General features: G+C 36.6%; 1 protein-coding gene across 1 annotated transcript in view; it reads right to left on the bottom strand.

Annotated features, from left to right (window-relative positions):
- WDR72 (WD repeat domain 72) overlaps positions 1–16,810 on the bottom strand; it is a 95,446-nt gene that overhangs the window by 34,394 nt on the left and 44,242 nt on the right. The window contains exons 15-18 of the mRNA XM_017827452.1: positions 13,511–14,328; positions 9,538–9,629; positions 6,458–6,540; positions 127–238 (exon numbers count right to left, since the gene is read on the bottom strand). Of these exons, the coding sequence (XP_017682941.1) occupies positions 127–238; positions 6,458–6,540; positions 9,538–9,629; positions 13,511–14,328 (1,105 nt within the window). The remainder of the gene's footprint in view (positions 1–126; positions 239–6,457; positions 6,541–9,537; positions 9,630–13,510; positions 14,329–16,810) is intronic.

Here is a 16,810-nt window from a genome sequence, read left to right as displayed (position 1 = left end):
GTGCTCCTGCCCATGGCAGGAGGTTGGAACTGGATGATTTTTGAAGTCCTTTCCAACCTAAACCACTATGATTTTTAATGTATTGCAAATCCCACTCCTCAGTCTTTGGCAGTGTCCACGACTTACCATTTCCATTCTCTACTATGGCCAAGGACTCTCTGCAAATTGTCGTCTTTCTCAAGGGGTTGATAGTCCTTTGAACTTCTGCCAGTAGCACTGCTTGCATTGCCTCAGTAATCTGTCATAAATGCAAATTATTACTGGATGATAGCAGTACCTCAATTATTTATCTAAGTATTTGACAATTTTAACCAACTAGCACAAAATCTTAAGACTGTCCTGGCGAATGTCATTAGAAAGTCGACATTTATTAATTAATCTTTCAGACAGTGATAATCATGTGTCTCTACATACACATTGAGGAAAAAAAAATAACTAGGTACCAATAGAGTGGAGTAAGTTTTCAGTTAGGGCTGCTTTCCAATAATCATCATTTTCTTTAATGTCATATCTAGAATCAGTCACCTACTGCCTCCTTGATTTCAAGGGGTCATGACAATATTTGTGAGTAAAGCACATGGTGATAATGGCTAAAAAGAGAGACCTTCTTTTTTTCTCGTGTGCAAGAAATGCTTGATAAACTGAGTAATGACCTTGTGTTCTGCCTTTTTTAAAGAATTTCTGGCATCTAAACTCTGATAAAATGAAAGAATGTTTTGTTGTCAGTGGTGATGCCCTATTCCTCTAGCTCAAACATAATACCACTAGATTTTCTGTCTAACACAAAGGGAAATATGGTTCCTCAAACTCCTCTTATGCAAAAGGAGGAGTTCTGGAGTACTGGAGTTCTGAACAGCCTTTAAGTGGCACCTGCAGTAGCTGATGCACCACAAACAGGTGTTGGGACAATGCAGTGTGGAGATGATACGACAGTTATTACTTTCCTTCTCTTTAGCCAAGAAGTCCCAGGAGAACTAAGAACATTTAAAGATGTAAGATCTTATAAAACACATGAAGACCCAAACTTTTGCAATTCTCAGTCTAAATTTCAGCATGGTGCAGAATGGCAGCATGAATGTCTTCTCTTGATTTGGTATTTCCTGCAGAAAAGGAATATAATTTTTCCCCCTTGGGGAGGATATTCATTCTCAAGTACAGGAAATTTCCCGAAAAACAGAGTGACTGTAGTTTCCAGGACAGTGTACCCCACCTCAGTTTAAATACAAATTTAAATTGAATATGAAAATTTTAAGTTGATCATCTTAATATTATAAACATTTTAAGCTTATATGATATTTATATTGTAAAAACTATTAAAATTGTTTAAGATTTATATAAATTGAAGTTGATATGCAGGATCCCTCGAAATGCCTGGAAGAGATGGTTTCATCTCACTAATCAAGTACATGTCCTCAATCATATGTCTAGCTGCCCTTGTAAATTCAAATCATTAAGTGGAACAAAGGCTGTGGGTATCCTTTGTGACAAAACCCTTTATTGTAGATAAGTATACCATAGTAAGGTCCACAGTATAAAAGTTCACTGCAAGTGAACCCAGCCCTGTGTGGTTCAACACAGCACAAACCTTCATCTTGTTATAATAGAACTTTATTTTACAGGGGAAACCAAAGGCAGTTTCCAATTCCTCACATCTATACAACCCTGAGCTTTGGGGATTACAGATCCTGACTTTACAGCAGACTCCTACAATATATCTACAATAATTAAGAAAGAGGAGGAAACAAAGACATGTTTTCATTGTCCTGGGGAAATTTTTGACAAAAAAGATTCTTACAGAGGCACACAAAAGAAATCTGCTAAGAACCTGCCACTAATCTGGATCAGATACTCATTATCTGTGTCACTGCTGTGTGTGCCAGTCAGGAAGCATTCGTAACAATTTCCTCTAACAACTTAAAACAAAATAAAAAAATAACAGATGGCACAACATGATATTACTGCAGAGCCACCTGTATATGCCCCTGCATGCTACTTGTCTATCTCTTTGCTGAACCTGCATTTCCACAGTACCTGATGTGGTTCCACATGTTTAGTTTTGTCCTGTCGCTGCATCCTCCCCAAGAATTCATCTGTCATTATCACCAAGTCTAACAATCTCCAGAAGCTTTTTTTTTCTAACACAAAACAAATCTACATGAGCACTTTTCAATTTCTCTGATCACTTCCACTTTATCTTTAGTGTCCTTCTGGATATACATTAGCTAGTTTATTGGCTAGTAATATATGCTTTCATTTTTTGCCCCATAACTGTAAATGTTGTTGTAAATATTATCTGCTTTTCAGTTGGGAGCGTTAAATGTGGCGGAAATTATGTTGCTTCTTTGACTTAGAAAGCATAAATAGCATATGTCCAACTATAAATACTGATATTAAAGAGTGAAAGGTAATTGTTTGACTCTGCAGCAGCAATACCAGAGAGTAATTCAAAAAGACAAGTGAACAAAAGTTGAGACAAGCTGTACTGTTACATCTATACTAAGTTATACTGGCTTGCCTTTCTACACTTTATCAATTACTTCCAAGGATTACTATTCCCTTTATAATGAGTGGGTTTAAGGAGAGAAGTCAATAGGTATCACTCCTGGTTATTGCTCAGGCCACAACCTCTGCAGGGCCGAGCCTTGCAGAAACCATCTCCCAGAAGCCTCCATAACACAGTCACATCAGGGAACAAAAAAATACAGATAAAACATCAACTGGAATTATCCAGTCTTCTTTCCCCTAATTCTCCACAGTAATTGTCAGGACAGTAGCTTAGATACTTATACTGAAGTATATTGGCTTCAGGTAGAGTCAAAGGCTGTAAAATCAAATACATTCAGAGCTTGTTAGACATATTACTCTAAACTGGGGTATCAGTGCTAGCTTATCAGTACTACTGTCTGCAATGGCCTTAACATGTTTATTCTTTGAAACTGAAGTCCTTTGTAATATCTCTCAGATTCATTCCACCTAATTCTAGGTACTAATGGCAGTGAAATAACTGAAGTAACCAAAAAAAAATACAGATGCACTGCAGGAATCAATACAGAGAGATGAGAAAGTCCCAGGATGATTCATTCCTCCTACAATCTCAGCAGTGCCCCCACAATGCCTATATTTTTCCACTGGTGAAGAAGGAAGATTAAAGCACCTACATTCCTCATTCAGATGATTATTTCAGAGATCTACATACGTCATCAGCAATTTTCCCAAGGGGAGATTAACAAATTTCCTTACACAAAAGGAATACTGCAACATCAGGATGACACTGGAAGAATTCCAAAGCAGGGCCTAAATGCTCTATAAATGATGCTCCTGAATTAATACATCCAAGTTCTAACCAAGGTCTAATTACTTGGGGCTGCACAAAGGAATCATGTCAAGGTGGGAGCTGATTCCTGACTAGCTATCTCAGAACTAGGAGGAGCTGGTGTATGACTCCTACTGATCACAAAGGTGCCACTAATGACTCTGATAAAGCTCAATTATTTCTAGCCTGGTTTGTCACACCACAGAGGCAAACTGCTGAAGCCCCATAAGCTGATGGGCACCCTGAGGTGTGACAGACAGCCCCCGTGTTGTTATGCACCTGAAATCCTTGGCTATAGATGAAGGCTGTATACTTAAGGTTTTGTTTGTGGAACTACTGATTTATTTAAGTTTCATACAAAACTCATAGCCATGTTTAGCATTGAATTTCTTTGCTGAGACTGGCACTGAGAATGGGAAGTTGGCTGTGAAAGTGGAGTCATTTACTGGTTTACAAATGGTTGTCCAGCTCAGAGAGTAACACATATGGTAGGGGGAAGCTTGCTTCATTTTATAAAGAGACTTCAGTCTTCTGAAAAGCCAATCCAACAAGAACTAACTTCATTCAGTGAGATTTAAGAAGATCTTAGGAAAGGAAAGAAAGGAAGCAAGTTATTCCTACTGTATTCTTCCTCTTGAAATGCCTTAATTAAAATATAGGGAGAAGACATTTCAACAGCAGTCATTTGAAGGCTAAGGAGCTATGAAGAACAAGGAAATAATTATCAAATAAATCCTTCTGGTGGGAAAAAAATATCCTTGTATCTACTAGAGCCAACAACAGCCATAACTTTTTGACTGCACAACATTTGATTATTCTGATAAATTTTTTTAAGTTCTATTTTAATGCTCACCCTTTCAGCCAAAAAAGTTCAATAATACAGTATTATTATTTTTAAAAAATGAAAGTATAATCAAATACCTATCACAGATATATTTAAGGAATGGGCTGTTTTAAATATGGAGTGAGGACAATTAAGGGCAGAAATGCAGCCACTGTTTCCCCATATTAAATGCTTTAAAGTAAGCTTTATATATATATATCTGTCTGAAAAGATGAGCACACTTAAGTAATTTCTGGGTGGGATGGGAGTCTGGCAAGCAGCAGCTATATTTTTGTTGAAAGACCAGCAACACACATGAAGACAACCATTTCTTTAAAATCAACTAGGGAAAAGAAATTACTAGAAAATATTTTAAAAATATACACATTTTTAAAATTTCAAACAAAGATCTCCTTCAACTTCAACAAGTCAGTAAACCTTTCATCAAACATTTGCAGCAGGTTTTTTCGGTTTCCTTGTTTGCACAGAATCTGCTACAGTACTGTAAGGAGATGAGGAATCAATAAATGGCAACTCCTTTGGGTCATGTCTGAGAGTCAGTATCCTTCACCAGAGATCACAATAAAAAAGGTTTTAAAACCAGGGTAACTAGTGATGTTTTTGGCAAATGTACACAAGTTCTTAATCGAGATGCTCAGGATTAATAAATTGGCCATAAATCTGTGTTCGTACAAGTGGAGTTTCAACAAAGCCACTTTATTGTCAACAAAAGCTATAATTTTGTATAAACCACTGGTGACTACACATGCACACCTATTGCCAGCATCGCAAATTATTTTGAGTGTCAAAAGGTTTATGGCGGTTTGGCTGCAAACAGTCCAAAATATTCACTACGAAGAAGGGTAACAAAGCTTATAGCAACTGCAAAGCTGTGCCTGGATAGTGTTAAAATTTGGGAAACATCGATGGTATTTGCAGTACTTGACAATTTCAGTGTCTTAAATTTAAAGTCTTTTCAGGTGAAAAAATTGTGAGGTAGCTTATTCCACACTTTATCTTCCTGCACACCAACCTCCTGTGGTAGATAAGACCATTATCATTGTGTACACTGATCAGTTGCTAAATACACTGGAAAATATAAATACCTACATCTCACAAAATCAGCTATGCTGCAAATAGAACTTTCATGAATATGTGACTCCTCTCTAAAGAGTTTCAGTGGCTGACCAGGTCAGCAAGAGATTATATGCGTTTCATATGACAACTGCAACTATTGAAATGCAGCTCCTGTATTCGGTTTTCTCATAAAAATGTTTCAAAAAGAGGAAAAAAAACTTATTGTAAGAGAAAGGGGAGAGAAGAAGAATGCAGAACTGCTACAGAAGACCTGCAGACAGCAGGGATATAATAAACAATTGATAAGCTTAAGACGAAATGCTGAAATCAATTGAATGTGAATATTTGCAGAAACCATTTCCATCTAACAGAACAGGGGACTATCACTGCAGCACCCCCGCAAACCTCAGCTTTGGAAAATATTCTTTGCACTTGAAATGCAGCAGAGGGTTGCATTCAATTTCAAAAGTAACATGATAAAATAAATTTGTAACAGGTATTTCCAATTCCTGGAATAAAAATCATTGTGGTCATAGTAGAATATCCTGTGTTTTGTATTCCTGGATATTAACTCACTCAAATAAATGAAACTATTTTATTTAAAGACATATTTCCAAAACAAAAAAAATGGTCACTAGATTTCACTGTTCAGACTGATTTATTATTACCTGTCAACTCTCAAGAAACTTATTTATCTCTCAAAGACTTCAGATTCTTCAGTAACAATAGGGATGAGCATCATCTGTCCCGGAAGCTCAGAACTTACATGTCCTTCTTAAAGAGTGTTGTAATAAACAAGGACTCAGGATTAATTATTTGCCCTTTATGAAGGCATTTTGTTTCTTCTATAACAACACACTGGTATATGACACTACTATTATTTTGACCTTCTATTTTCCTGGAGCATAAAATGGGCATTTGTGATCTAAGTTATAAGTGGTTATTAGAGAACAGGTAACTCATTTCTTAAATACATGCTACGAACAAGATCACCAAGATTAAAAATTAGTAGGACAGTTACTTTGCCACATGTAAACATGTACTTTACAGCAAAATAGTTTCATGAGCAACATACTTCATACTGTAATAATAATCTGCTTTCCACAGATCTGAATGGCATGATTTATGCAATAATTTCACCATAAATCATAATTATTAGGTCACATTCCTGATTCCAAATACTAAGTTACAAGCAATGCTACATAAGGATTCCATTGCAACAACTGACACAGGTTCTTTCCTACCTTTACAGATTCCTCGCTCCAACGACAAACCAGTTTCAGCAATGAAATGATTCCCAAGTCTGGGGAATGATACCTACTCTTACCTGAAAAACACACAGTGTATGAACTGGCAATACATAGAGAAGTACACAAACAGAAAGATATTTTAACATTTTTAATTTTTTACTTCAACATACCCAAAAAGATCTGGAAAAGCATAATTTCTTAGAGTATGTTTTCATCTGATGCAATAAGCACAAAGTGGCCACTTCTTAAACTCTCTCAGCCTTGGTGGTGAGACCACTTCTCTGGGGAGCCTGTTCCAGTGCCCAACCACCCTCTGGGGGAAGAACCTTTTTCTATTATCTAACCTAAACCTTTTGTTCAGACAATCTATTGTTTGAACATTCATTCTTACCCTAAATTAGCTTAGTTTATTACTGTTTTTTTTTTTTTTTAGACTGAGAACAGATATCCCACGGAGTAACCTTTCATCACGATTTTCTGAAGATATTGAGAACGCTTTCTGGTTTGGGCTACTTAACTGTGGATTTTCCTATATATATACACTAAAACTACCTGAATATGTGTTTCTTTACCTTTAAAACAGTAGTACAGTCTATGCAAAAATGCATTCAATGACATTTTGTACAGTCACAATTTACCTCATTTACTTTTCTGCTAAAGGGTAACAGTACTGGTGTGTGGTCAAGACGTCACACAGTCAGTGCTCATCAGTTCTGATCACAGTTAAAAAAGATGTTACATTCAGGGATTTGCATGTGAGTTGTAGTACTACCCATCTTGATTTTTAAGATTTTCAAAGCAAGGGACAGTTTGAACTGGCAGCTCTGGTTTAGTCCACTTCTTTCTCATCTGGACTTGCAGAGAAAAATGTGACATCTCAGCACTGAACTGCAGTGTTTGCTGCCAGATGGATATTTGAGTAAATCACTTGTATGATCTTTCGAATCCACACAACAATCTCTGGTTGCCAACATGATACAATGTATTGAGCAGTGGAAACTGGATTATGAGGAGCAACTAAATGTTTCAGTAACACCAAAGTTTGAGTATCCCAATCCCACAATGCTGAAATTTTGGATTCCTGCAGCAAAGGCTGAAGTTCAAAAAAATTCACATAAGTATCTGCATTTTGCAAAGTCAGTAAGGTACTCTAGTATAGTCTGAGGGGGAGTACATGATGTACCTTATGTAACTACATCAATATTTAATATATGAAAATTTTCACAAAGATACGTTCAGGTATGATCAAAAAAAAAGAGTAAAAAAGAAAAGAGGAAAAATGAAAACCAGAACACTTTATATTTTCACAGAAAGATGGGATAAAAGCAAATATTTTAGCCTCTGTCTCTGACAGCTAACATGTCATGTACCATAATACAAAATATAAAGAAGGGAAACAAAAAGACATGACAAAATGAAAGGCAGAACTGATCATACAAATGCAAGTCTTCCCTTCTCATGGTTTAATTTGAATTTTATGTAACTTTTTTACATATCAGGATGAATTTTTCTTTTTTTTTCTTTTTTTTTTTTCCCTGTCATATTGGAAACTTTGTTTCAAAGCTCAATATTATTTCAAACCTTTGTCCCTGATTAATAAGTAAATTCTTGAGTACCAACCTACTGAATTTGCTTTGAGTTCCTGATGCGGGGAAAGCTCATAAGTTCTCCAAAATCTTGGACGTGAGGAAAGACTCAAGCAACGTCATCAAGAGCTTTTATAGTTCTTACTGACTGAAGAGCTAACCTGAGGCTACTCTGGTCTAAGCACAAAACAGTCTGTTATCAAGCAAGTATAGTGCAGTCAATATGGCACCTGTCCCCCATCCTCATCCCCTGCTGCAGGACTTCAGTTTTACATCCATATATGCAAAAAAAGCATTGAAAACTCAAGTTCTATCTAGGTTTTACTCCCATCCCTTTGCACATACATAAATGTATACAGGAAGTCCAGAAATATCAGCAGAATCAAGATTTAGCATTCCCTGTTCTGCTGTCCAGCGTGTCCTTGATGGTAAACAACAGGTCATCCCTAAAATGTCTGACACCTGCAAACCTCAGATAAGATTTTAATTTGCAAATCTGAACAATTGTGTGAACCAAGAGATAGGGCACATGAGTTAGAGTACCTTAGAAGTTTTAGGCCACTCACTAAAACTATTTTTTTATGTTCATGAACATAAAAACATCTTTACACCATTTCCATGCCTTTCATCTACTTATTTTCTATTGTCACTTGATTTAATATTCCATCTTTCTTCCAATGGGCATTTCTGCTGTCATCACAGGTTCTACAGCTGTGGTGCATGTAAGACTCCGAGAAGGACAGGTAACTAAAAACTAGTTTTAGATGGGGATATTATGGCTTACTTACATGGCAGAGGGTCAAGATTTGACCTGGAAGAATTTCTGTTTTCAGTCTAGACAGGACCTAGTCTATAAGAGGAGCTTATAGACTATTATTCATCAGCTAATATATACTGACAAATGTCCATATTCTGTTTAACTTTTTATTTAAACCTTCCCAGGTTAGTTGCATACTGCAAACAACCCCAGACTGGCTTGCAAAGCCAAGATTGAGAGCAATGGCCTGTGGGACATTAATGTGAAGAGATTACTTTATTCTGCCCTAAGCCAAAAGTCTGAAGGCATTATTGAACAGCCAAGGTGGCTCTTGTATTACTAAGGCAACAGTTTGCTTGGAGGGCTGTGTATATTATTGGGTGGGCTCATAATGGTGATGAGGGACATGGGGGAGGGGGGAGACAACAGTGTTTGTCTTATTACATTGTTGGTTTTCAGATTGCTAGAAAATGTCTTTAGAAACTCAGCTAAATGTTTTGCCATGACAGGAAAAATATCCTCGATTCTGTTTAACATTTTGTTTACATATTTCTGGTGATATTCACAAAAGAAAACTGAACAATGCAGTTTCTCTGTTTGCAGATTAGACTGCTCAAAGCTAAAGAATATTATTTTTTTCATTACTGAAATTAAATGATGTACTTTAGCAAAAGAGGCATGCAAAAAAATAACACTTAAAAACTAATATTGCCATTCCTCCATATACTTACTGCTTGGTAAGTCTCCATAAAAACTGGGCAATGAAGGGGTTGTTGCTTCTAGATTTCGCCATTTGTCATGTGCAGATTCTGATTTCTGTGGACTAAAAGAATATGAAACTGATAAACAGAACCTGAACATACATACAAAAAGTCTTGTCTCAGGGTAGTGGGGTTTTTTTGCTGTCAATCACTATCAAACACACTTTAGTTTTCTCTCAGAAGTCACTTGCATTGTTTTGTCTACAACTTGTATGGAAACATTCACATGTGCACAAGTAGTGAAAAGCACCATCCACATGCAGGAACTAAACTGTAATAAGTTTTGAGCCAAATATAAAGTTTTATGTTGCAATAAAGAAAAAAATTGTACGTGGAGAAATTAATTAAAATATGATTTTCATAAAGAACTTGTGCTGGGGTTTTTTTCCTAATATGTAGGGAAAAAAAGTTCTAGGGAAAGTAGAAGCTTTTTTTTAATAGGTTTCTTTTTTTTTTTTTTCCTACAGTGGTAAATAATTTAAAATATCATTACCATACTGAGATTTCAGTAGCTGGCTACAATTTAGGAAACTAGTGTATATATCTCCTACTCTTTAGCGTTTTATCACTAACTCAGCAACCTAACCCTTGCAAACAGTGGATAGGGATGGAGGAGAAAGGAAGTGAAAAACCTCTCCAAACCCTTCCACTATTTTAAACTGTTTCTTTTAAATATATCACCATAGTGATCCTGCAAAAACTACATTTTTATGTCATTTAAAATCAGTATATTTCACCTTTCAAATTCACCACAACCAACAGTAAGTCATAATGTTTCGAAAGGCCTTACAATTCTAAACAATTCAAAGCTTGCAGCTTGAGAGCTTTCAGTTAGAGACACAAATGTCAGAAGGCAGGAGAGAAAATAAATTCTTTGAAGATCTTCTCTTCCCAGCTTCTTCCTCTTTCTGTCTCACTTTTATGGTCTGACACATTTTGCTGCAGGTTCCTTTATTTTCACAAGCTGGGTCAAGTTGCAAAAAACCAACAGACAAACAGCAGAACCCTTGTAAGCTCTGAAAACTGTCCTACTACTGCTGCAAATGTGGTGAATTAGAATTCAAAATGTAGGTTTTTTCCTCTTGAGGATGCTGTAGTTTTGGCTAAAGCCACTGCCCAAAGGGGTTTGGTTACTGACTGTACTTTTAGAAGGCAAATTGGACAAAACAGCATTTGCTTTTTTTTTTTTTCAAACTTCTAATAATACAAAAGTACATTATTGTAACAGATCATAGCATAGAAAATTACTCAAACGCTGAATACAGAGTAAACGATAAATAAGGATCAATCATATAAAAATATTTAAGAAACGAATGAACGCAGATTACAAGAGTTCATTCAGGCCCCAGTTATTTGCAAGAGGAAGAGCTGAAGAAAAGGCTGAATACTAAGACTTAACAAATAGGCCAAGTCCTAATCACACGCTGCTTATTATTGGAGAAGGGATAGGAGGAAAGAGGGAAAGGGAACATCACAGGAAAGGGGTTTCTTCCCCAGGCAGAGAGAGGGAGATAATTTTGCTTTCCATAACTGGTTTTGAGGCAATACAGGAAGCATAGATACATTCAGACAGCAAAATTATGCCATTATACTCAAACACAAAGGTAACAACATCACAGCATATATGGAGTAAGTATTTTTGGGTTTTTTTTAAAGAAGTGTCTGAAGCATGGAATTCTTTTCCATGGCTCTAATCCACTTCTCCCACAACTCTAAACACATTTCTCCCATAAATGCTGACACAACAGCATCATCTCATTGGTGCCACCCAAAGAACTTTGACTCTGTGAAAATGATGGTTCTTGACTGCAGTGGGATGTCATTTGCAGTTTAACAGAGGTTAGGTAAAGGATTTTATACTATTTCTTATCTCAACTGCTCCTATCTTTATTTATTGGAGGGGGAAAAAAAGTATGACTGACATATCTAAAGTTCTGGAACAGTTCTTGAAGGCAGGGGAAAAGATAAACTCAGTGCTATTACAGGACAGAGCCAAAATGAGAAAAAAAAACTTTCCTGTCACCAACAGTAAAAATGCCCAGGTGACTAAAACCTCTGAGGTCTGCATTGATGGAAATGCAGCAAACACAGTCTAGTTCTGATCAAGTTCCCTGAGAAAGAACATTTCATCCTTCAATAATAAAAATTACGGTTACTTGTCTAATTTCTGGATGTGTAAGAGATGAATATAGAGGGCATAACCTCTAGCAGGTTTGTAGTAGGCAAGTGTTTGCAACTACAGCCAGGAAAAGAATTTGTGTGTTGTCTCTGTGCAGACCCACAGCACTTGCAGTTGTTGCTTAAGAACTCAACAGGAAAATATAGTGATCAGGAGAAAAACAAAGAAAAAAGACAACAAAAAAACCCCCACCAAAAGCCACGAACAAACCAAAATTGCAATAGAAGAATTGAATGGATGCAACTCAAATGCTTTTCTCTAGATGAGGTCATTGGGAGGAAACAACCCATATTAGAGCATGACAAATGGCACCAAACTAAAACTTAGCTATGAGACAGTTATAATAGGTATACTATTTTTGTTCTGGAAAAAGAAGCAATCCAAACCAAACTATATCATGTAAAAATTCCAAATAAAACATTTCCAACTCTCTGCATAAAATTCATAAAATATTTGTAACCAAAGTTTATGCTATTTTTTTTTCTTTCTTTTGTAAAAAATCCACTTATTTCTACAAAGGACGCTAGGTTTTATGGCTTTACATATGCTGGAGAAAACTTAAAGTTATACAGCACTGTTTTGACAAAAAAAAAAAAGGCGCTGTTTTGACTAGCAACAAGTTTAATTCTTATAATTTTACAGGAGATATGTTCCAAAGTCAGCATGTGCGTGTCGGGGAAAAATGTTGGATTTTGGTATGATGATTAACTTCAATTATACAATGTCTTTCCAAAAGAGTACTGGAATACACCATGCAAGTAAGTACTGTTTTGCATAAATTCCCATTCAAGCTGGAATCCTGAAATAAGCTTGTGTGAATATGGACCAATAGGCAACAAGATCAGCAGCAAAAACAACTGAGAAACTTGCTTTTGTCCTGTGGGATGGTGCATATGTCTTGAGATCTGCTGAATGCCTAGAGCTTTATGGAAGACACAGATATTTGCAGCGTCAAGATCAATATTTTCTGTCCCCCCCTTTCTTGCCTGAGGGCCACAGCATCACCAACACTGGAGTTAATTGTCCCTAAAATACTAAATACAGACCAACCTACGTTTGCTGAACAACAACAAATCTGTGGGCAATATCTGTTGCCTGATTAGCATGCTCTATTTGCCTTGGTCAAATAATGTCCAGCATGTTATTTTTCCTTTATTGCTGAAAAAGCATTTAGTCAATAAATTTGTTTTGAGTAACATAAATGCTATTTGGGGTGGTTCTCACAACACAAGGGCCGATGAGGCATTCATTCCCAGTAGCTACTATTGTTACTGGGGGCATTGTACTTTAGATAGTATAACTAGGGCAGACTGTTCTTGGCTCTCATGTTTTATTTATTTGTGAAGTCAAGGGTTTCATGGCAAAGGAAGTATGTTGCTTATAGGGAGTGGAAGTTTAAACAGCACAAATGTGCTTAATGCACTTCTCACAATGTGCATAAAGAGACCTCATTATTCTACTTAGTCTAAACCGTGAAGAAAAGAGTCATCTCTGGAAAAGCAGGGTGTGAAGCTGGATAATTCAAGCTCTTGTTCTGATGAAAACAATTCTTGCATCATTTCTCATCTGCTACACAGAAAAATGTAAAGATACCTAATTTTATCCTGATCTCCTCTTGTTCAAAGAACATCCTTTTTAAAAGCCCTAGAGAAAGAATACAGGTTCCATTGCAAAAGTACATATTTAAGAAAAGTTTGTTTCAGGTTTTTTAATGATTTTAACCACTACAAAGGAAGAGAAGATTCATAATGAAAAAGTTCTTACCTTTCACTTTCATCTGTAACTGCTGAAGGTATATTAATTATCCTGTTAATTAAAGCTATTCTGCTAAATAAGAAGAATATTGTTTCCAAATCCTTTGTTCCATAAAGATTCTGAGGTCCCTCCTTCCTTCCAGTTTCTCCTTCAGTTGCAGCAAGGTATTTGTTTGATAAATCGAGCACTCTTTTGGAAAACAAGTTGAAAACTTCACCTTCTCCTAGCGCAGCACAATCAGCACAGTTCCATCCTGGCAACGTTAGTGAGAGGTGGCTCTCATTTGACACAAGTCCAAAAGAAACACGACGCTGAAGCCTCAGGATATCCAAGTGTCCAACACACAGATTGTCTGATTCTTTATCTACACCCCATGGTAGGAGACAGGACAAAAGCAGCTTAGCTGCCTCAGTGGCGATGTTCACATCAATGTTTCCTGATGTTTGCATTCCAATCTTTCTGGAACTCTTCTTTTTTTTCTGTCTTTTCATGCCACCACTTTCCTCCACAGGCCTGGGTGCATTATTACCCCTAAAGACCTGGTCTGAACAAACAGTATCTCCCTGCCCATCCACTGGAGGTATGGAGCCAGCAGTTTTGTTTCTTTTTAGTGTCAGTGCCCTTTTCTCAGCAGTACTTTTAGCTCTTTCCAGAGTGTATTGGTTGTGGAATGATTTCGATGACTTCAATCCATCAAGTTGAGATGACAGCAGAAGTTCCTCAAGTTTTTGCAGATCAAATAAGAGAATATGAAAGTTTGCATTGTTCCATTTTGTCTTAACTGGTAAAATAGTAAAGGGCTGTTGGATGCAGCTGGTATCAGTTAGCTGAAAGAAAAATATTAAATGTCCAAACACAAATCCAGAGCACTTTGTAATTTTCAAGATATGAACAGAGAATTGCCAATGGAATAGATGAAATCTCTTAACTCTACTGGAATAGATGAAATCTATTAACTCTATTAAGTTCAATTTAATTATATTTATTCACTTGTTACTAAGGAAAAAAAGATTTGCTTCTAAATAGCTTAAGATACACAGAGACATGCACATGTAAAGGGTACAACACCGGCTTGAATTTATCTTTACAAAAACTCTAGGCTGGTATTTCTTCTGCTAAGTCTCATTTCAAGCTAAAACACTTCTCAGCAAGTTTTAAAGCATATAGTTTTTGTTCTTACAAGATAAAGCTAGGGAAGCAAATCCTATGATGTTGCAAAATTCTTGCACACCCCAAATGTCTGTAATGCCTTGTTGCAATTTGACATATGTATGGGATGAAGACCATGCCTTTTGCCATTTCAAAACATGCAAAGCTATCTAAAAGTTACTTTGTTCTGAGCTGTCACACATACTTTATCAGCAACAATAAGGAACTTATGTGTATAAATCTCCATTTACAAAATTAATTACCTTAGCTGAAAATAATTGAGAGGAAAAGGCTACAGAGCTACTACAATCTTTGTGAACAACTGACTTCACTTTGTGCCACCCCATTTTCAACCTGGATCTTTCTAAAATTCTCCATACTTCTTCCCCAACTTTAAAGTCCTCTCTCAGGATTTGTAGAGCACCATTTCAGTTCGACATACAAACACGATAATTGTGCTGATATAAATACACATGGCTGATTACTGATGCTAATAAATGCCAAAAGAAAATAGTTTTTGAAACTTCCTAAAATCTGGCAGAAATAAAGATTTGAGAACGGCTACAGTTACTAAACAACTTTAGACTGACACATTAACTTAATTATGAACCGTAACAGTATCAGCTGAAACACAAGAGGAAATGTTCCAAATTATCTTCACGTTTTTTTCTCAGTTTTATTCATGTAGTTTCATTATTTAAATGATAACTCATCATTAAAAACAAAATTTTACATATTTTCTTTTACCAATATCCTTGGCATGGGGTAGATACTATGCTATGGCAAACTCCAGTGGAAGGGATGTCTTTGGACACTTTAAAAATCAGCTTCTTATACCGATATCACAGAAGAATTTGCCCACAGAAATGCCCCTCAAAAACAATCTGTCCTGGACATTACAGTCTTAGACAGAATGTAGTCCAAACATGCAAAAAGAACACAATATTTGAGAAGATAAACTGCAACAAGGAAGTCTGCTCTATTACAGCATAAACTCCACAGATCAGATACTCTGGAAGTAGAACTGTGGAAAGAAGGAAGGAGCAAGAATAAACACAGGAATGAAATAATCCGTATAAAGCCATGTTAACGGAGGATACATGAAGGCAGCAATAAGAGGGGGAAATTACAAAATCTGTCCTGTGGCCGTTGGGATATTTCTCTACATGGAAAACATTCCATTCTGGTTTTTCCCCCACTCCCAGTTTCCCATGAACACTTCAGGAGAGCTTCTCTGTTTTGGCTCCCTGTGCTAACTTATACATGAGAGTGTTTAAGGAGAGGAAACATGGCACACCACCTCAGATCCCATGTTCCAATCAAGATCCACTTAGAATAGTGGACTTTCCACTTGACACATCTTCAAACTCAGAAGAAAAGCATTTCCCACTCCTGTTGTCCTTTTCTCCGTACAATTTTTTGTGCCTGTGCACTCTCAGAATGACAGAATTTCTATGACACAGCTTCTACAGGCTTTGAAAGAAGAAAAAACTTACTGTGGGGGCACAATAAAGTATCAGGCCCTTTTGCTGCTTCCTTACTGTTTTTTTTTCCTTTGTTATAAAAGGCCTAAATCTACATACCAACCAATGAAGAGTCTGCAATGATAAAAATACTAGTGTACAATTCATGATGAGTATTCAGATTTTAAAAGGATAATCTTAATTTTTCAATAAGACTAATTTCCTGAGGGGAAAAAACATGAAAAATGTCATTTGGAACAAATGTTCTGCACAATTCTAAAAGAAAATATCAGAAACTGAACTAAATGACAGAGTTGAATCTTTCAGAATACTCCAAAAAATTTGTTTTATAAAGACAAAACTCTAAATTTTTGTCCAAGAGGGAGACTCCACATGAGTTTGTAGAACAACTCCTTTCTTTCACAGGAATCATCATGCTGCACCACCACACAGCATTCCATGAAGGTACCCGAAGGATCATCTGAGGGTACAGTTACGATTACAACACCTTGTATCATAATCCTGACTGTATCTAGTAAAGAAGTATCTTTTACCTTCAGGAAAATACCAGAAGTGAAGGAGTGTAAACTCCTTGTTGACACTTCTGCCCTTTTCTTTAAGCACTTATGACTTGGATGTTTTTGTTGTCCTGCACAAGCTCGTGCTCTCAGCACTGTGCTCAGTCCCCTGCACATTC

This window comes from Lepidothrix coronata, unplaced genomic scaffold (genome assembly GCF_001604755.1).
Source record: "Lepidothrix coronata isolate B3197 unplaced genomic scaffold, Lepidothrix_coronata-1.0 Scaffold140, whole genome shotgun sequence".
NCBI classification, from domain to species: domain Eukaryota; kingdom Metazoa; phylum Chordata; class Aves; order Passeriformes; family Pipridae; genus Lepidothrix; species Lepidothrix coronata.
The sequence above is the reverse complement of the archived record's forward strand: the minus strand, read 5'-3'. Positions and strand labels throughout refer to the sequence as shown.